The sequence below is a fragment of the Oncorhynchus mykiss genome, chromosome 3 (genome assembly GCF_057628025.1).
Source record: "Oncorhynchus mykiss isolate SJ-2025 chromosome 3, ASM5762802v1, whole genome shotgun sequence".
In the NCBI taxonomy this organism is placed as follows: Eukaryota; Metazoa; Chordata; class Actinopteri; order Salmoniformes; family Salmonidae; genus Oncorhynchus; species Oncorhynchus mykiss.
This window is the reverse complement of record NC_143024.1, coordinates 28,654,913-28,676,567: the sequence shown is the minus strand read 5'-3', so window position 1 is coordinate 28,676,567 and position 21,655 is coordinate 28,654,913. Positions and strand designations below refer to the sequence as shown.

Sequence of the window (21,655 nt, the reverse complement as noted above, 5' to 3'; positions counted from 1 at the left end):
GGTCCCTGCATCGTCTCAGACAGCACCACAATCCTCTCCCTGTCCCTGTCCCTGTCTCGGCCCCTGCATCGTCTCAGACAGCACCACAATCCTTTCCCTCTCCCTGTCCCTGTCTCGGTCCCTGCATCATATCAGACAGCACCACAATCCTCTCCCTGTCCCTGTCCCTGTCTCGGGCCCTGCATCGTCTCAGACAGCACCACAATCCTCTCCCTCTCCCTGTCCCTGTCTCGGTCCCTGCATCGTCTCAGACAGCACCACAATCCTCTCCCTATCCCCGTCCCTGTCTCGGTCTCTGCATCGTCTCATACAGCACCACAATCCTCTCCCTCTCCATCTCCCTGTCCCTGTCTCGGTCCCTGCATCGTCTCATACAGCACCACAATCCTCTCCCTCTCCCTGTCCCTGTCTCGGTCCCTGCATCGTCTCATACAGCACCACAATCCTCTCCATCTCCCTGTCCCTGTCTCGGTCCCTGTATCGTATCATACAGCACCACAATCCTCTCCCTGTCCCTGTCCCTGTCTCGGTCCCTGCATCGTCTCATACAGCACCATAATCCTCACCATCTCCCTGTCCCTGTCTCGGTCCCTGCATCATATCAGACAGCACCACAATCCTCTCCCTCTCCCTGTCCCTGTCTCGGTCTCTGCATCATATCAGACAGCACCACAATCCTCTCCCTCTCCCTGTCCCTGTCTCGGTCCCTGCATCATATCAGACAGCACCACAATCCTCTCCCTCTCCCTGTCCCTGTCTCGGTCCCTATATCATATCAGACAGCACCACAATCCTCTCCCTCTCCCTGTCCCTGTCTCGGTCCCTGCATCGTCTCAGACAGCACCACAATCCTCTCCCTCTCCCTGTCCCTGTCTCGGTCCCTGCATCGTCTCATACAGCACCACAATCCTCTCCCTCTCCATCTCCCTGTCCCTGTCTCGGTCCCAGCATCGTCTCATACAGCACCACAATCCTCTCCCTCTCCCTGTCCCTGTCTCGGTCTCTGCATCATATCAGACAGCACCACAATCCTCTCCCTCTCCCTGTCCCTGTCTCGGTCCCTGCATCATATCAGACAGCACCACAATCCTCTCCCTCTCCCTGTCCCTGTCTCGGTCCCTGCATCATATCAGACAGCACCACAATCCTCTCCCTCTCCCTGTCCCTGTCTCGGTCCCTGCATCGTCTCAGACAGCACCACAATCCTCTCCCTCTCCCTGTCCCTGTCTCGGTCCCTGCATCGTCTCATACAGCACCACAATCCTCTCCCTCTCCATCTCCCTGTCCCTGTCTCGGTCCCAGCATCGTCTCATACAGCACCACAATCCTCTCCCTTTCCCTGTCCCTGTCTCGGTCCCTGCATCGTCTCAGACAGCACCACAATCCTCTCCTTGTCCCTGTCCCTGTCTCGGCCCCTGCATTGTCTCAGACAGCACCACAATCCTCTCCCTCTCCCTGTCCCTGTCTCGGTCCCTGCATCGTCTCAGACAGCACCACAATCCTCTCCCTCTCCCTGTCCCTGTCCCTGTCTCGGTCCTTGCATCATATCAGACAGCACCACAATCCTCTCCCTCTCCCTGTCCCTGTCTCGGTCCCTGCATCATATCAGACAGCACCACAATCCTCTCCCTCTCCATCTCCCTGACTCGGTCCCTGCATCATATCAGACAGCACCACAATCCTCTCCCTGTCCCTGCATCGCCTCAGACAGCACCACAATCCTCTCCCTGTCCCTGTCTCGGTCCCTGCATCGCCTCAGACAGCACCACAATCCTCTCCCTGTCCCTGTCTCGGTCCCTGCATCTCCTCAGACAGCACCACTAACTTTAGCCCAGCTGCACTCTGGTATTCTGGCTGTTTCTCATATATCTGTGTCTATGTTTCTCATGTATCTGTGTCTATAAAATGGGCTTATTTTAACAAACACATGGGATGTACGTTACATGAATATTTATAGACCATGTTTTCCCTAGTCAGAATCATATAATGAAAATAATGTCATGTTCTAAAGCACCAAGTAGAATTTTGTTTTCAACTCCAGTTCTGAACTTTTCTTGGATGTATAGAGACGGGGAGGATGTTGAATTGTTGTTCAAGTAGAGAACTGACCTTCTGGGGAAATTGTTATTGCCAAAGAACTATATAAAGGACAGACCTGCTACACTTTCTTTCCTGCTCTAGACTAAAAGCACCAATAGATACGTCTGTTGACTGTCTGTCTGCTCAGAGATATTTAATCTGTGGATGTTTTAGTGTGTGTTGACCTTGTAATCAAATCAAATTGTATTGGTCGCGTACACATATTATGTTCTCGCGGGTGTAGCGAGATGCTTATGTTCCTATCTCCAAAAGTGCAGCAATATGTAAGAATGATACAAGCAAATCCACAAAATAAAAATGTATTAATAAATAAATATAGAAATATTAGAAAAAGCAGTGTCAGAGTGCGGAATATAAACATACACTGAGTGTACAAAACATTAGGAACACCTTCCTAACATTGAGTTGCACCCCCTTTTGCCCTCTAAACAGACTCAATTCGTCTGGGCATGGACTCTACAAGGTGTTTTATAGCGTTCCACAAGGATGCTGGCCCATGTTGACTCCAATGCTTCCCACAGTTGTGTCAAGCTGGCTGGATGTCCTTTGGGTGGTGGACCCTTCTTGATGCACTATTGATGAAACTATTGAGTGTGAAAAACCCAGCAGCGTTGGAGTTCTTGACACAGTCAAACCAGTGTGCCTGGCACCTACTACCAAACTCCATTCAAAGGCCCTTAAATTCCCTCTCTGAATGGCACACATACACAATCCAAGTCCCAATTGTCTCAAGGCTTAGCAATCCTTCTTTTACCTGTCTCCTCCCCTTCATCTAAACTGATTGAAGTGGATTTAATAAGTGACATCAATAAGGGATCATACTCACCTGGATTCGCCCGGTCAGTCTATGTCAATGTTTTGTACACTCAGTGTATATGTCCTGTATATGATGGTGTGTATAGACATTATGGACAGTATATGAATAGAAAAGGTGTGTACAGCAGTAGTTATATAGGATAAGCCTCGACTAGAATGCAGTATAGATATGAAGTGGGTAAAACACAATGTAAACATGATTAAAGTGACCAGTGTTCATTGACTATGTACATAGGGCAGCAGTCTGTAAGGTGCAGGGTAGAGTACCGAGTGGTAGTGACAGTGACTAATGTTCAGGGCAGAGGACTGGTTGGAGGCCAGCTAGAAGCGTTTTTTCAGTCTCTTGGTCCCAGCTTTGATGCACTTGTGCTGTCTCCGCCTTCTAGATGGTAGCGGGGTGAAAAGGCCGTTGCTTGAGCCAAGCCAAATTGATTCAGCCTCCTGTTTATTCTGTATACTGGGGTATTTGTAAATAGCCACTGGGTGGTCTTTCAATACCACCAAAACTGCTGAAAATATTTATTTGAAGTTTTCCAATACATTTTAATATTTGTAGCTATTTGTTAAGTAAATACCTGCAGTCACCTTGTGCAATGTTTTAGGAGATAAAGCACATTGCTTTCTTATTGCACCTGTCACATTATTTTACATTATGAAGCTTACTTAGTTCTCCAGCACAGTTCAGCCAGTCATGTGTTTGTTTGTAAATAGCACAATAGGAGAAAGCGGTAGTAGGTGAGTCCAGCTGTGTATTGACAGGGGTCACATTTTATATTGAAAGTCAACTGTGTTTTTTTTTACTTCAATAGAGTGATCAGGGGTGTGCAACTATAGTTTTCCTTCACAGAAAATACATTTGTGTAACACATTTGGCATAATACAGCTTCATTTTCATCAGATGACAACAGAAGTGCAACACTATTTGGCTGGCAGCCACACATCTAAATGAGCTTACAATGAAAAAGCAAAAACAATGCATGTCCATCATATTTCTAATGTTTAGGCCTATCCAAGCACACCATGACAGCCATGAAGCTGGAGGCATGGGTCCACAGATCCTCAAACGGTTCTACAGCTGCCTACAGAGGGTAGTGCGAACAACCCAGTACATCACTGGGGCCAAGCTTCCTGCCATCCAGGACCTCTATACCGGGTGGTGTCAGAAGAAGGCCCTAAAAATTGTCAAAGACAACAGCCACCCTAGTCACAGACTGTTCTCTCTGCTACCACACGGCAAGCAGCACCGGAGCACCAAGTCTAGGTCCAAGAAAGAGGCTTCTAAACAGCTTAAACTCCCAAGCCATAAGACTCCTGAACATCTAGTCAAATTGCTACCCAGACTATTCGTATTGCCCCCCCCCCCCCTCCCCTCTCTACACCACTGCCACTCTCTGTTGTCATCTATGCATAGTCACTTAACTCTACCTACATGTACATACTACCTCAACTAACCGGTGCCTCCTCACATTGACTGCACCCCCTGTATATATTGTTATTTTTTACTGCTGCTCTTTAATTACTTGTTACTTTTATCTCTTATTCTTATCAGTTTTTTTGAAACTGCATTGTTGGTTAGGGGCTCGTAAGTAAGCATTTCACTGTTTCACTGTACCTGTTGTATTCGGCGCATGTGACTAATACCATTTGATTTGATTTGATCATAGAAAGAATGTAGCCAGCTACATTTTCTAATGTTTTGCTTCAAGTTAATTTAGCATTTTACTGGAAAAAATAGGCTGGCTACACTGAGAAAAGTACCAGAGAAAAGTAGCGACACGCATCATTCAGAGCGCTGTCTGCTGATAGAATGCCTGTTCGTGAATTCTCATCGGAGTTTAGAAGTACAACTGAAGCACAAAATTATTCTGATGCCGAGCAGAAATTGCAATAAAAATCATTTTAAATCTGTGTATAGAAAACAAAGCCAGATATTTGTCACAAGTTTATATATTTTTCCTGCGTGAATATGCGTTAACACAACCCCTAGTTTAACTTGCTAAGTAAGTGGCTGAATTCACAAGTTGATGGGGCATCACATAATGTTAGCTTTCTGCCATGTGTGAGAAGTCAAAGCCCTTTGGATGAGTTATTTGTACAGCTGCTAGTTCTATCTTTATTTCCTTGTGTTTTTTCTACTCTCAGTTCTTGGCCCATCAGTCTGCTCCTACCCCTATTCTCCAAGCAGAGCAGGCAGGCCCATTGCCCGAGCCACTTCAGACTCCACACTGGAGAGCCAGTACAGCATGCATCAAAACATTGCTCATTTGCACAATGTCTCTCGTTCACATTCGCTTGTAAATGTCCAAACTCCCCAAACATGACATTCAGTAGCTCCTACCTATATATGTATAACTTTATGATCTGGATTGCCTGTTGTTGCAATTCGTTTATTATCGTTTGCACTACTGAGCATATTTAAACTAGCAGCTTCCATGAAAATGCACTATTACTTGTGCTAATTTTGTTAGCATTCTGGTGACACCCAATGGGCTTTTGGTGCCCCCTTGTGTACTAAACCGGTAATGCTGTAAATCCTGGGGTGAGAGAATGATGGTGTGACAATATGAACATCTGGATACCGCTCAACCCTACTGTGCCCCTGCCTGTTTTCTGTGTTTCTCTGTCTTCTATCTGTCAGGCATTATATAGTCGGCATTTCTCTCTCGCTCTCTCTCCCGCCTTCCCATCCCTTCCTCCTTCCTTCCTTCCCTCCCTGTCTCCAGCAATACGATAACACCAGGAGCTCCAAAAACAAACCATTTAAATTAGCATGATAGCGGAAATATGTCATATTGATCACAGGAGGAGATACATTTTCCACAAAGGCGGCTGACGGGTTTCAAACAGAAACTGTGACGTCCTATGATGTAATTATGGTAACCACCAATCAAGTGAGTCATTGCCTTTCAATGAATCATTGTGCATATTGAGTTTGCTAATTTGTAAATCATTACAAACACATTCCCCATAATCAACTTAATCTAATGGCCGACAGACATTTGAAATTAAATGCAACACTAACAGAAGTGCATCTTAAATGAAGGTCTATATTAAACAATTATTCAACACATAATAAAACAGCTATGTTTCACTAGTGACATGGAGGCTGTATAATATAATAGTATCGTTAGACAGTAATGAACAATCACAGTTCATCTCGGTCTGTTGGACATGGATGGGGCTGACAACATCAGTGTTGTAACTTGAGGAATCTTCATGTGAGAGGAGTAATCTGCCCGAGGCTAATGGATTATAGATTCAATTTATTTTCAGTGTAAAGCCGTCTGACATGGTGGGCCACGGACGAAAATGTCATCCCCTATTAATTGACCATTGGTGCTGATGTTCAATGGTGCATGTGCACCAGCATTAAAGAGCTGTTTGACTGAGTTCATGGAACTGTGCCCTTGCCTTTCTGCCATTTGTATGTCTCTGTGTGTGTGTCTCTCTATATTTCTCTCACTCTCTCTCTTTTTCGCTCTCTGTATCCTTCCCTTCTCCTCAAGTCTCTCTCTTGCTCTCCTTCTCTCTCTTACTCATCTTCTCTCTCATTTGCTCTCCCACTCTCTGTATCTCTCCCTCCTCCTCAACAGTCTCTCTCTTTCTCTCTTGTTTCTCTCCTTCAATCTATTTTCCTTCCTACCACTCTTTATATCTCCCCTTGCACAGTGTCTCTCTCTTCTTCTCCCCTCTCTCTTCCTCTAGACTAGAAAAAGCCATGTGGATTGGCAGAGAGCTAAATTGCTCTGCGTGAGCTTGGTCACGGCTCAGCTCTCCTTGAGATAATGAAATGACAATTAATGGGAAAGCTGTGTGCACTCGCTCATTTGCTCACTCACTCGTTCACTTGTAGAGCAGCATAGAACAGCATGAAACAGAGGAAAAAGAAGGCTGTAGGAAGGAGAGCAACTCTCACAAAACTTTGGGGGGAAAGTAATATGGTGTCTATATACTTGAGTAATCCAACAGAAAAATCGAAATGCCAGTGTAGATCTGTGAATTGGCTTTTAGGATATATTACAGTAATATTAAACTTTTTTTCAACAGCAGGGTATTTATTATGGTGTACATGAGCAAAATTGTGTTAGACTTTAGATAAACTACCCATATAAGAGTAACTGTGTAAGTTATTCAGGAAGAGTAACTGTGTAAGTTATTCAGGAAGAATAACTGTGTAAGTTATTCAGGAAGAGTAACTGTGTAAGTTATTCAGGAAGAGTAACTGTGTAAGTTATTCAGGAAGAGTAACTGTGTAAGTTATTCAGGAAGAGTAACTGTGTAAGTTATTCAGGAAGAGTAACTGTGTAAGTTATTCAGGAAGAGTAACTGTGTAAGTTATTCAGGAAGAGTAACTGTGTAAGTTATTCAGGAAGAGTAACTGTGTAAGTTATTCAGGAAGAGTAACTGTGAAAGTTATTCAGGAAGAGTAACTGTGTAAGTTATGCAGGAAGAGTAACTGTGAAAGTTATTCAGGAAGAGTAACTGTGTAAGTTATTCAGGAAGAGTAACTGTGTAAGTTATTCAGGAAGAGTAACTGTGTAAGTTATTCAGGAAGAGTAACTGTGAAAGTTATTCAGGAAGAGTAACTGTGTAAAATAAATGTATAAAAGCACCTCTCTGAAACAAGCGGATAAATCCCTGACATTGCATGTTGGTAATCTATGTGTGTGTACCGTAGTAGATATGAGGGAGAGGAAAAAGTCAAATAAAAGCCATTAGAGAGATAAGGATGTAGGAAGAGGGTTCGGCTGCTGTTGACAACAAATCACTAAGTAGGACAGTGATATTCATACCATAGATATAAAATAAAGTACAGTAAAATGAAAAAGTATGATACAGTACATCAGCTCAAATGTGTGTGTGTTTATGCTTGTGTGCACATATAGACATATCATGTAGACATATCTGATATTGGCAGAAAGGTTAAATTATTGTTAATCTAACTGCACTGTCCGATTTACAGTAGCTATTACAGTGAAATAATACCATGCTATTGTTTGAGGAGAGTGCACAGTTATGAACTTGATACAACATTTTGATAAGAAATACAGTGGTTCATTGGATCAGTCTAAAACTTTCCACATACACTTCTGCCATCTAGTGGCCAAAATCTAAATTGCACCTGAGCTGGAAAAATACATTATGGCAGTGGTTCTTAACCTGGGTTCGATCGAACCCCAGGGGTTCGGTGAGTCAGTCTCAGGGGTTCGGCGGAGGTCAAGACACACATTCGATTAATATGATTCGTGATGACACGCTCCGCTTGGCCATCATTGGCTGCAGGTGATCACGCTACATCGCTTGGCCTATCTGTGCTGCAGGGAATTTGGTGCGCTCAGTAGTCAACTTGTGATTTCTTTCTTAATATTTGAATCCCTTCATACTTACTATGTCGAGCAAAAAAAGAAAGTGGTCGGACGAATATGTACAATATGGATTTACATGTATAACCGAACGTGATGGGAGTCAGTGTCCTAACTGCATGATTTGCAATGCCAAGTTGAGCAATTCTAGTCTAGCACCGGCAAAACTAAGAGAACACTTCCTTAAGCTGCATGGAGATGGAAAATACAAGAACACAACGCTCGCTGAATTCAAGGTGAAGAGAGCCAGATTCGATGAAAAGGCTACTCTGCCTGTTCTCGGCTTTGTACCCATCAACAAACCGATCCTCACAGCATCGTACGAAGTTGCTTACCTGATCGCAAAGCAGGGCAAACCACACACCATTGGTGAAACACTCATAAAACCAGCTACGTTGAAGATGGCGAATATCATGCTGGGAAAAGAGGCCAAAGTTAAGTTATCCCAAATTCCTCTTTCAAATGACACCATCGGCGACAGAATAGAGGACATGAGCAAAGACATCTTGGCTCAAGTAGTTGCAGATCTGATTTCAAGCCTGGAAAATTCAGCCTTCAACTCGACGAGACCACAGACGTTTCCAATCTAAGCCAGCTTGCTGTATTCGTGCGCTATGTGAAAGACGACGTGATAAAGGAAGAATTTTTATTTTGTAAGCCTCTTACAACAACAACTAAGGCAGCCGATGTGAAGAAACTAGTGGATGACTTATTCAAAGACAACAATCTTTCGTGGGATATGGTTTCTGCAGTTTGTTCGGACGGAGCTCCAGTCATGCTGGGAAGAAAGTCTGGTTTTGGTGCGCTAGTGAAAGCCGATGCACCACACATCATGGTTACGCATTGTAATCTGCACAGGCATGCGTTGGCAACAAAAACCTTTCCTCCAAAACTGGCAGAAGTATTACAAATTGTAGTGGAATGCGTGAACTATGTGCGAACTAGTGCTCTGCGGCATCGCATCTTCAGTGAGCTGTGTAAAGAAATGGGCTCTGAATTCGAGGTACTTCTGTACCATTCTAACGTTAGGTGGTTATCCCGGGGACAGGTGCTGAATCGTGTTTTTGCCGTGCATGTGGAATTAGCCCTGTTTTTGCAAGAGCACCAACATTGTCATGCAGATTGCTTCAAAAATTCTGAGTTCATTCTCATTTTAGCGTACATGGCCGATATCTTCGCAGCTCTCAATCATCTCAATCAAAAGATGCAGGGCGGTGGAGTCGACATCATCGAAGCGGAGGAAAACCTGAAGGCTTTTCAAAAAAAGCTACCGTTATGGAAACGACGAACAGAGAACAATAACTTCGCAAACTTTCCCCTGCTGGACGACTGTGTAAGTAAGATCGAAGATGTATCTGGAATCGGAGACATTTCTGTACCCGCTGAACTGAAGCAATCAATTGCCACGCACTTAGATGAGCTTGCAAATTCTCTCGACGGATACTTCCCTACAAGAGAGTCATATCCAGCATGGCTGAGACAGCCGTCCACGTTTAGTGTTGAGACAACAGATGTCAATGATGAATACCTCGATGAAATCATTGAAATTCAGCAGAGCCAGGTTCAACAGCAACTCTTCAGAACAACAACGCTTTCAACGTTTTGGTGTCAACAAATGGTAACGTACCCTGTTATTGCTAAGAAAGCTCTGGAGATTTTCATACCGTTTGTTACAACATATCTTTGCGAGCAATCCTTTTCGAGGATGCTGGACATAAAAATGAAGAAAAGGAACAGACTTTGTTGCGAAAATGACATGAGAGTGGCACTTGCCAAGGTGAAGCCGCGCATTTCTGAACTGGTCTCTGAAAGGCAACAGCAGAAGTCACACTGATTTGCAGTACATATTCATTATTATGTTTTTGTTTTTGTGTGAAAATGATCATCTGTGTGAAAATGTTTTGATGATTTTGTTCTTTGAACACAGTGATGTTGATGCACGGTTCATTTTGTGCACCAGTCAAATATATACCTATGTTTTGAATTAGATTTTTTTTTTCAATTAAGAAGGGTTCGGTGAATGCGCATATGAAACTGGTGGGGTTCAGTACCTCCAACAAGGTTAAGAACCACTGCATTATGGCCTTTCCCTTGCACTTCAAAGATCATGGTAGAAAATATATGTTGATTTTTCTTTTTCTTTGTATTTTCTTTTACCAGATCTAATGTGTTATATTCTCCTACATTTATTTCACATTTCCACAAAATTCAAAGTGTTTCCTTTCAAATCGTATCAAGAATATGTGTATCATTGCTTCAATGCCTGAGCTACATGCAGTTAGATTTGGGTATGTCATTTCATCGCGGGTGGCACAGGGGCTACTCATTTCTTCTAGATGGAGATTTTCTATTTTCTCCCTCACTCACCTGTCCATCTCCTAATTTGAATTCCATGCTGTCACTGTCACTTGCCATCTCAAACTTAACATTGTTGTCATCTATTGCCCACCAGGTGCCCTTAGAGAGCTCCTCAATGAGCTTGACATCTTGATAAGTTCATTTCCTGATGGTGGATCACCACTCAGTCCACTGGGCGACTTCAAGCTCCCAACGTCTGCCTTCGATTCATTTCTTTCAACCTCTTTCTTTCCCCTCCTTTCCTCTTTTGACCTCCCCTCCCCTCCCACTCACAAGGCAGGCAATGCGCTTGACCTAAACTTTGCTAGATGCTGTTCGCCTACCACAACCCTCCTCCAGGTCTCTAATCACTACTTTGTTTCCTTTTCTGTCTCCCTTTCTTCCAACCCTACCCAGAAGGTCATTTGGTCGCAATCTTTGCTCTCTATCTCCCTCTACTCCAGGTTTTGTCATCTAGGTTTGGCCTCAGGCCCATTTTTTTCGGAGCTAATAGTTGGTGGGCCATAACATAATTAGTATATAATGCTAGCACAATTAATTGGTCCACACTACAAATTAAACTAAATGTTTTACACATCTGATTAGTACATAATAAACTCAGTGACAATAACATAATGAATTCTGTAACTTATACAGGTTAAATCTGCAGTTACAAGGAAGAGGGAAAACAGTGGTGGATACGGTGGAAAAACTTGGAAGCTTGATTTGGACTTGTCATCTGGAAGGCTAATGCACGTCAGCACACTGAAGAACGACAGGCAGAGGGACCAGACAACTTCTCCACAAGATTTGAAGACTACAGCATGCCCAAGGATATCATTGCATTTGTACATGATCCTCTCACAGTCTGCCCAGGTGGAGAATTCTCCTCCCTTGCTAAGGAAACGATACCCTTGCTGGATGAGTCCCCAATTCAAACTGAGCTGATTGAATTCCAGACTTCGAGCCATCTCAGGGATGCACTCAGGAGTGCCGAGTCCTTGTGTGCATTTCGTGTGGCATGCTCAGAGGGATACAGCACAATAAAGAAACTTGCATTTTATGTGCCAACAATGTTTGGATCAACGTACACCTGTGAGTCCTCATTTTCCTCTATGAACGCAGTATAGATTCACAACTGGAGCCGGTTTTCACATAAGTCAATCGAGGACTGCCTGCGCATCAAAATCACATCCATCTCAGGCGACATCTACAAGATCGTGTCCGAGGGGAAATGCAACTCTTCCCATTGAGTGGCCTACATGACTTTAATGAGTAAATACTAACATTATTGTGAGTACTTATCCAGGGATAATTATGTCTCAGGCTGACAGCATTCTCTGTTTGTTCTGTTGTTACAGGAGCACGCTATACCGATACAGAAATTCAGATACAGACATTGCCTCAGGCGCTGTTTACCTCATACTGATTTTATTTTTGTTATATTGTTTTTTAAATTAAAATAATATTAATAATTCATTTGTTGGGTCAAATAATATTGCTGGTGGTCCTGATTTGGCCCGCAGGCCGCCAGTTGGGGAAACCTTCTCTACTTTCTCTTCTTCTATCTCTTCTTCTTCTTCTATCTATCATCTCTCCCTTCTGCTAAATCCTTCTCACTCCTGTCTCCTGATTCTGCCTCTATGACCCTACTCTCCTCGCTTTCCACATCCTATGACTCTCACCGTCTCCTTTCCTCCCTGCCAGCTCGGCCCTCCCCTCCTGCTCCGTGGCTGAATGACTCACTGCGAGCTTACAGAACAGGGCTGCGGGCATCTGATCAAAAAAGGAGGAAAACTAAACTTCCGGAGGACCTATTATCCTTTCACTCCATCCTCTATACCTTCTCTTCCCCTGTATCCGCGGCTAAAGCCACTTTCAATCACTCTCAATTTCAAGCTTCTGCCTCTACCTCTAGGAAATTATTTCTTCTTTATTTCTTTCTTCTTCTCCCACTTTTATCCTCCACCCCCTCCCCCTCCCTCTCTGCGAACGACTTTGTCAACCACTTTGAAAAGAAGGTTGACGACATTCAGTCTATTTAGTACACTTGTCCCACTCACACAAAACTACCCTAAACCTTGACCTCTTTCTCCAGATTATATCCTGCCTGCTCAACCTCATTCCCTCCTCCCTCTCTGGAGACCTTCTCCCATTCCTCACTTCCCTCAAACTCATTCCTTACCACTGTGTCACCTTTGACTTCAATATGGCCAGAGTCGCTCCCCTTCTCTGGAAACAAACACTCGATCCCTCTGACGTCAAAAACTACAGTCCGGTATCCCTTATTTATTTTTTTTCCAAGACACTTGAGCGTGCTATCTCTGACCAACTCTCTCGCTAGCTCTCTCAAACTATTTTCTTGACACGAACCAGTGCTTCAAGACGGGTCACTCACACTGCTCTTCTCTGTGTCATAGAGGCTCTCCACACTGCCAACGCTGACTCTCTCTCCTCTGTTCTCATCCTCCTAGATCTATCCGCTGCCTTCGAGATGATGAACCATCATATCCTCCTCTCCACCCTCTCAGGGCTGGGATTTTCAGGCTTTGCACACTCTTGGATTGGATGCGACCTGGCAGGCCGCTCCTACCAAGTGACGTGGAGAGGACCTGTGTCTGCACAATGTGCTCTCACTACTGGTGTCCCCCAGGACTCAGTTCTACTATATCCGTAGAGTATGACCCTACATCACACAGGTAGTGGCGTAGGTCCTAATCAAGGCACTTGTCATCTCCCATCAGGACTATTGCAACTTGCCGTTGACTGGGCTCCCCGCTTGTGCCATCAAACCCCTGCAACTTATCCAGAACACAGCAGCCCGCCTGGTGTTCAACATTCCCAAGTTCTCCCATGTACCCCCCTACTAGCACTGCCTTTGCTGATAGCTACTTTATTGAGGAAAAAATGTACTTACTATGACTGATACAGTATATGGGGTTGCCCTACCTAGCTATCTTAAGATTAATGAACTGTAAATTGCTAAATGACGTGTGTGTGTGTTTGCAAACAGTATCAGGGTCATAAAACCTCACTGTGTTGGAGAGAAGCTATCTACTACTAGCAACAGAAAAGGTGACCTTTTAATGAACCCCAAAACACTTTTGTCAATATATAATTTAGGATAGCCAGAGGGCTACACACTACAGGCCTCTGCTACCAACACTGACTTCTTAGCCCTACTGTGATATAATCCAAGCAAGGATGACAAGGGGGAAAAGTATGACATAAAACCGCTATGAAAGAAAATTACCTTGGGCATTTTGTGAATGTGCTACCAAATGGAATTGAGAGTCACTCAAAAGAAATCAGAAAGAAATTATAACAAATTAATACTTAATTGCAGTCTACCGTCTGATGCACATTACTAATGTATTTCTGTTCTTAGTCAATAAAGTTGTACAATGAAATTGAAACCTCATAATCATTATCTTGGTGGAAGAAACAGTTGTTTTTGGAATTGGAGTTCAGTGTTGGTATATCTGTTTGATTTTGCTATTAGACTCCAGGCTACCGTTTTACTGTTTCAATCAATCCAATTAATTTAGCTAACGGCAAAAGCTAATCAAATATGACATGAAATTGTGATCTTTATTGTTATTTCCACAGCATCGTAATGAACGCAATAAAGTAGTAATGAAATAGTAATGAAATAGCAAACCCTGTTATTTGAAATCATGTTTGTCCTACTGATTCTGTATCAGCATGACACCTGAAAATCTCTATTAAAATGTAATGTCAGTACCAGTAATACACAGACATGACAATATACAGGAACTGCATTTAGTTGACATAAACGCCTGCCCGCACACCCGCCTGCAAGTACATACACGCACATACACAGACACACACACACACACATATGCACACACACATCACTGAACCTGCACAATGAAACGAGGACACTACTGCACCTGGTGATGGCTGGCCTTTGCTAGCTCCTGATTGGCTGACTCCACGTTGGATGTGGTGGTCTGAATGTAGTCCTCAATGCTATCTGAAGAGACATAAATGCATGGTAAATATAATGATTATACTTTATAGCAACATAGATATATTCTATAGCAACACAGTACAACATGTCCCCCAGTTTAGGACCTTTTCTTACCAGGTTGAAGCACACTGGGTACTCTTTCATTCTATAGCTTCTATGGCTTCGACCGGGAGTCCCATGAGGCGGTGTACAATTGGCCCAGCATCGTCCGGGTTAGGGGAGGGTTTTGGCTGGCCGGGATGTCTTGTACCATCGCGGTCTAGTGACTCCTCCAAGCTCTGCGGCTTGGCAGGGTTGTGTTGACTCCCATTTCTGAGTGTCAAGATTAGGTTCCGAAAATAATTGACTCCTAAGATTCAGTATTTTTGGAATGGAGGAGACTGATTAGTTGCCGTACTTCCGAGAACACTTGCATCTTTAAAAAATAAAACAAATAAAAAACTGTTTTTATTTGACCCCTTTTTTCTCCCCAATTACGTGGTATCCAATTGGTAGTAGTTACAGTCTTGTCTCATCACTGCAACTCCCGTACGGACTTGGGAGAGGCGAAGGTCGAGAGCCATGTGTCCTCCGAAACACAACCCATTGCACATTTAACCCGGAAGCCAGCCACACCAATGTGTCGGAGGAAACGTACACCTGGCGACCTGGTCAGCGTAAATGCAGTTCCCCGGCCCGCCACAGGAGTTGCTAGTGTGCTATGAGACAATGATATCCCTGCCGGCCAACCCCTCCCTAACCCGGACGACGTTGGGCCAATTGTGCGCAGCCCCATGGGCCTCCTGGTCGCAGCCGGCCCCGACAGAGCCTGGGCTCGAACCCAGAATCTCTTGTGGCACAGCTAGCACTGCGGTGCAGTGCCTAAGAACCCTGGGCCACCCGGGAGGCCCCACACTTGCATCTTTAATAGTGTGCTAGCGAGGGATGGTAGAGAGAGGGGAGGGGCACAGTATAGGTTGGTCGGCCGTCAGGCAGACAGAGTCAGAACCGTGCACTAGGCCTATCTATCGGCAATCAAAAGCTGTATCTCACAACGGAATTCTGTATCTCACAATTTCTTGGCTTGCAAGAATGAATAGGCTAAGATATTGAGATGAGCGAGATACAACACTTGGCTCTCACACAGTCACACACAGTATCTGCGCATGTGCACGGGTTCACTTCACACTGTTCACAGCGTGGCTCCAAGTGGACCAAAACAGCAGAGAAGTTGAGCCTTGTTATGGAAATTGACCCACTATGCTGTTTACTTTCTGCATCTACGGTTAGTGATATTTCTTCATGTTAAGGATCCCAATTTCGTTTAAATGTTCACACCCCTACACCATAGCATACAGTATTTGTGTTGTGGTGCCGTTATGTGAGCAATGTGAAAAAATATTCCACATCCTCTTTAACATGTACAGTGCCTTGCGAAAGTATTCGGCCCCCTTGAACTTTGCGACCTTTTGCCATATTTCAGGCTTCAAACATAAAGATATAAAACTGTATTTTTTTGTGAAGAATCAACAACAAGTGGGACACAATCATGAAGTGGAACGACATTTATTGGATATTTCAAACTTTTTTAACAAATCAAAAACTGAAAAATTGGGCGTGCAAAATTATTCAGCCCCTTTACTTTCAGTGCAGCAAACTCTCTCCAGAAGTTCAGTGAGGATCTCTGAATGATCCAATGTTGACCTAAATGACTAATGAGGATAAATACAATCCACCTGTGTGTAATCAAGTCTCCGTATAAATGCACCTGCACTGTGATAGTCTCAGAGGTCCGTTAAAAGCACAGAGAGCATCATGAAGAACAAGGAACACACCAGGCAGGTCCGAGATACTGTTGTGAAGAAGTTTAAAGCTGGATTTGGATACAAAAAGATTTCCCAAGCTTTAAACATCCCAAGGAACACTGTGCAAGCGATAATATTGAAATGGAAGGAGTATCAGACCACTGCAAATCTACCAAGACCTGGCCGTCCCTCTAAACTTTCAGCTCATACAAGGAGAAGACTGATCAGAGATGCAGCCAAGAGGCCCATGATCACTCTGGATGAACTGCAGAGATCTACAGCTGAGGTGGGAGACTCTGTCCATAGGACAACAATCAGTCGTACATTGCACAAATCTGGCCTTTATGGAAGAGTGGCAAGAAGAAAGCCATTTCTTAAAGATATCCATAAAAAGTGTTGTTTAAAGTTTGCCACAAGCCACCTGGGAGACACACCAAACATGTGGAAGAAGGTGCTCTGGTCAGATGAAACCAAAATTGAACTTTTTGGCAACAATGCAAAACGTTATGTTTGGCGTAAAAGCAATACAGCTGAACACACCATCCCCACTGTCAAACATGGTGGTGGCAGCATCATGGTTTGGGCATGCTTTTCTTCAGCAGGGACAGGGAAGATGGTTAAAATTGATGGGAAAATGGATGGAGCCAAATACAGGACCATTCTGGAAGAAAACCTGATGGAGTCTGCAAAAGACCTGAGACTGGGACGGAGATTTGTCTTCCAACAAGACAATGATCCAAAACATAAAGCAAAATCTACAATGGAATGGTTCAAAAATAAACATATCCAGGTGTTAGAATGGCCAAGTCAAAGTCCAGACCTGAATCCAATCGAGAATCTGTGGAAAGAACTGAAAACTGCTGTTCACAAATGCTCTCCATCCAACCTCACTGAGCTCGAGCTGTTTTGCAAGGAGGAATGGGAAAAAAATTCAGTCTCTCGATGTGCAAAACTGATAGAGACATACCCCAAGTGACTTACAGCTGTAATCGCAGCAAAAGGTGTCGCTACAAAGTATTAACTTAAGGGGGCTGAATAATTTTGCACGCCCAATTTTTCAGTTTTTGATTTGTTAAAAAAGTTTGAAATATCCAATAAATGTCGTTCCACTTCATGATTGTGTCCCACTTGTTGTTGATTCTTCACAAAAAAATACAGTTTTATATCTTTATGTTTGAAGCCTGAAATGTGGCAAAAGGTTGCAAAGTTCAATGGGGCCGAATACTTTCGCAAGGCACTGTACAGTTACACTTCTATTTCATTTCCTAGAGAGGCTCAATGTGGGGTATCTTCTGCTCATTTCCTGTCTCTCCATTCGCTGGTCCTTGTGTCTTTGGCCTGCGTCGACTGAGCTGTGTGTGTGTGTGTGTGCGTGCTGTTTTCTGTGTGATTGTGCTTGTATGACACATTCACACTTTGAATGGGTGAACTGGGTACCCACCGTTCCTTTGCACACACATTGGTAGCCTTGAAAGGTTTGATCTTACTCAAAGTGCATCACCTGCTGTTGTAAACACATACAGTGACAGAGGGAGGAAGGTGGAAGTGGAGGGAAAGAGAGAGAGAAAGAAAATGTTCTATTTGATAAGCCCTCATAATATCTCATCGCTCCGATTGAGCTGCTCGTATGATGTCACGATCAACTTCCTTGAGCGCACTCTCCATGGTCGTGAAGCTTCAAAATCTTAGAATAACGCACAACTGTGTTTATGGATAGACCAACTCAGCTGGATTTCTCTCCTTATTTACATAATCACTTGCACAAGATCATTAATAAACTGGAAAAGGATGCACACACATTCTCTGTCCCCACACTGTAAATAGCGTCACGTTTGATCGAAGATGTAGCATATTGAGTTTTGATGGTGCACAACATTCTAATTGAATATCTATGTTTAATTACTTCCTCATTGGCTGTCACCACAGTGACGGCTTGAGAATAAACTGAGAACGGAGCTTTCAAAAGTCATACTCCGTCATACATTTCGTGACGGTGTCAACCAATTATTAGTATTTGAATAATCCAAATGACTTGTCTTATTTCAATGCACATCATAGTAACTATAGTTACTGTAGCCAGTGAGAACTAATTCAAACCTAAATCCAATTCTTTTCCCTATTATAAACAAAGTTTGGTTCACTGCCCATCAATGCAGTGCCCAACCTCAAGCATGCAGGACACAAATTCACCTCTCTCTCTCTCTCGCTCTCTCTCTATGAGTAAGGAGGAGGTCAGCAGGATGACTCACTTCTGAGGGGAGTGAAAAGAATAGAGCCAAAATGTCCAATAGCAGGGGATGGAGTTGAGAGAGCAGCAAACTGGACAACCATGACCGCTGACGTGAAGCTTGTTGGCAGTGCAAGATATTATTGGGTTCTGTATGGCTGACTGTGAATAGATATGAGTGTATGTGTGTGTGAGAGAGAGAGAGAGAGAGAGAGAGTCACCATGGACATTGTAGCTTGTGTACATCTCTTTGCATGTCAATCACATCAAATGAGTTTGGAGGAAATTAAATATTGATGCATTTCACATGTACTCTATCAATCAATATGTGAACATTGGACACGCAGATACAGATGATGATTCTTAATCTGATTTAAAAAGTCTGGTTTAAAAAGGCCTCTGAAGTTTTTAATTTCCACATGGACATTTCAGAGTTGATTTTCCATTAAGGAAAAAAAATCCATCAATTATAATCACCCTAATAATTCACATTTCCTCTTGCTATAGGGTTATTTTCCTGCTGTAGCAAACTGTAGTACATGGCTTGATTATTTGCACAAATAATCATAACCCAGACAGTATGCTAATACAAGGAGCCAATTGAGCCACCTTGGAGATAAGAAAACACACACAAATGTATCACTCCATCACCCGCACACACACACACACACACACACACACACACACACACACACACACACACACACACACACACACACACACACACACACACACACACCTCCGTAAGCCTTTTCTTCCCTCACACCATGCTCCACTAATTATGTTTTTGATATGCAAGACATTTCTAGGTAGAAAAACATCACATCAACAGGGAAAAGCATGTCAAACATGTTTACAACTCATTTTCTACAACACCACATTCTCAATGTATTTGGGTATTGTAAGGACATGTAAGTAAATGTCACTGAATCAAGACATAATAACCTTTTATCTGAAAACCACTGTATTCCTCTGGTTCGTCCCAAAGACCACAAGATTGAACACAGGCTGTACTATAACCACAATGAGACTAACGCAATACTTAGACAGTAAAATAGATGAGTGCACCACTTTACCTTTGAATGACCCAAGTTCACTCGTCCAGCCTCTCTATCTCTCTCTCTGTATCTCTCTGTCTCTTTTGTTGCTGTTGATTCCATCAGTTCTGGCACAGCGTGACCTGTGTTTTTGTTGAGTGTGTCACCACACGGAAGCAGAGGCTTTGTCACAGAGAAGCTACTTTCAACTCCACACCCTCTAAAAAGCACTAATCCAAACTTCCTGGGTTTGTTGATTTCTCAATTTACCCCTCTACCGCTCCCCCGCTGCTCCTCTGGACACCTCCACATGCCTCAGCCCCCTTTCCCCCCTAAAGCCCCATCAGCTTATTCAGACCCAGTTTTTATTATACACATAAAAATAAAAATCTCACCATGTGCACAGCAGATACAGAAAAGCAAAAAAGGCAATTTACCTGATTCTATTTCAAGGTTGAATGGGAGAGAGAAACATTATGTCTGTGGTCCATAATGGATGAGAAAAAGACTACAGCAGTAGAGTAGTACAGCTCTCAGGTACTTGGACATAGCACCTTCACTCTGCACACTGGTGAGCTGAACACCCTCTCACAGTTACCACCTCCACCATCTCTTAAAGCCATCATGTTCATCGTTACACACTTTAACACTTTCCCACCACATCAATGTTCCACTTCCCTCTGTATCCACAGTCTCAATGTATCCACAGTCCCAATGTATCCACAGTCTCAATGTATCCACAGTCTTAATGTATCCACATTCTTAATGTATTCACAGTCATAATGTATCCACAGTCTCAATGTATCCACAGTCTCAATGTATCCACAGTCTTAATGTATCCACATTCTTAATGTATTCACAGTCATAATGTATCCACAGTCTCAATGTATCCACAGTCTCAATGTATCCAGACTCAATGTATCTAGACTCTCAGTGTATCCACAGTCTCAATGTATCCACAGTCTCAATGTATCCACAGTCTCAATGTAACCAGTCTCAATATATCTAGACCCTCAGTGTATCCACAGTCTCAGTGTATCCACAGTCTCAGTGTATCCACAGTGTCAATGTATCCACAGTCTCAATGTATCCACAGTCTCAATATATCCATGATGTATACCCTCATAATCATACTAAAATATATCCTCCCTATATCCTCACATGAAGGCGACTACAGAAATTGAAGAGACATAATTCTAATGAGATTCTAATGGCATTTTACTAGTGTATTCAATTTCATCAACAATTGACATTTAACTTCTTAGAACTCGCCACTATTTATTTCCCCTTATTTTCCCTGTGCTCTGCATGTGAGAGAAATGAGAAGGGACACTGAATTTGAAAAGAGAGATTTCCTCCTGCGTGTTCACCTCAGAAAACCCCCTCTCTAAAGGCCAAACAACAAACAAGTCTTATTTCTGTCCTAACGCACATAGTCAGCGCCATCCAGAACTTATCTAGGAAACAAAAGTGCCATTTGTTTATTAAATATTCCCTTCCATAAGGCTGCACATTATTCACTCTAAATGTTAAGTACCCTAATTATGGATAGAATCTGGGATAAATGGTGTATTGCTCTCCAGTTCCTCTTTGTTAATCGCTCGTTGCCTGTTGCCTGCTCTCTTGTAGCATTGCGTCTGTGAGAGTTGGAAACTTGGCATGAGTCTAAAGTATAATTCAAATCAAATCAAATTGTATTTGTCACATGCGCTGAATACAACAAGTGCAGACTTTACTGTGAAATGCATACTTACGATCCCTTTCCCAACAATGCAGTTAAAAAGTAAGAACATTTGAAAATAGATCAAAAGAAAAGGTCACTGTACTCCAGATGGATTAAAACAGCCAGACTCAGGGCCACTCTCCCACACAATGGACCAATTTGAATAGAAGAAGAAGAATTTTCCTTCGTTTATGAGATCTCAACCTCGGACACACATGCACACACACAAAAGGTACACACACATACCAGAGACACATGTACAGCAGAATTTGGT

General features: G+C 43.2%; 1 protein-coding gene and 1 pseudogene across 1 annotated transcript in view; one reads left to right on the top strand and one right to left on the bottom strand.

The window, feature by feature from the left end:
* The window catches only part of LOC110503758 (t-SNARE domain-containing protein 1), a 113,440-nt gene that overhangs the window by 36,760 nt on the left and 55,025 nt on the right, over nt 1–21,655 (bottom strand). The window contains exon 10 of the mRNA XM_036970577.2: nt 14,531–14,613. Coding sequence (XP_036826472.2) covers nt 14,531–14,613 — 83 coding nt within the window. The remainder of the gene's footprint in view (nt 1–14,530; nt 14,614–21,655) is intronic.
* LOC149984491 (zinc finger BED domain-containing protein 5-like) lies at nt 9,442–11,869 on the top strand (annotated as a pseudogene).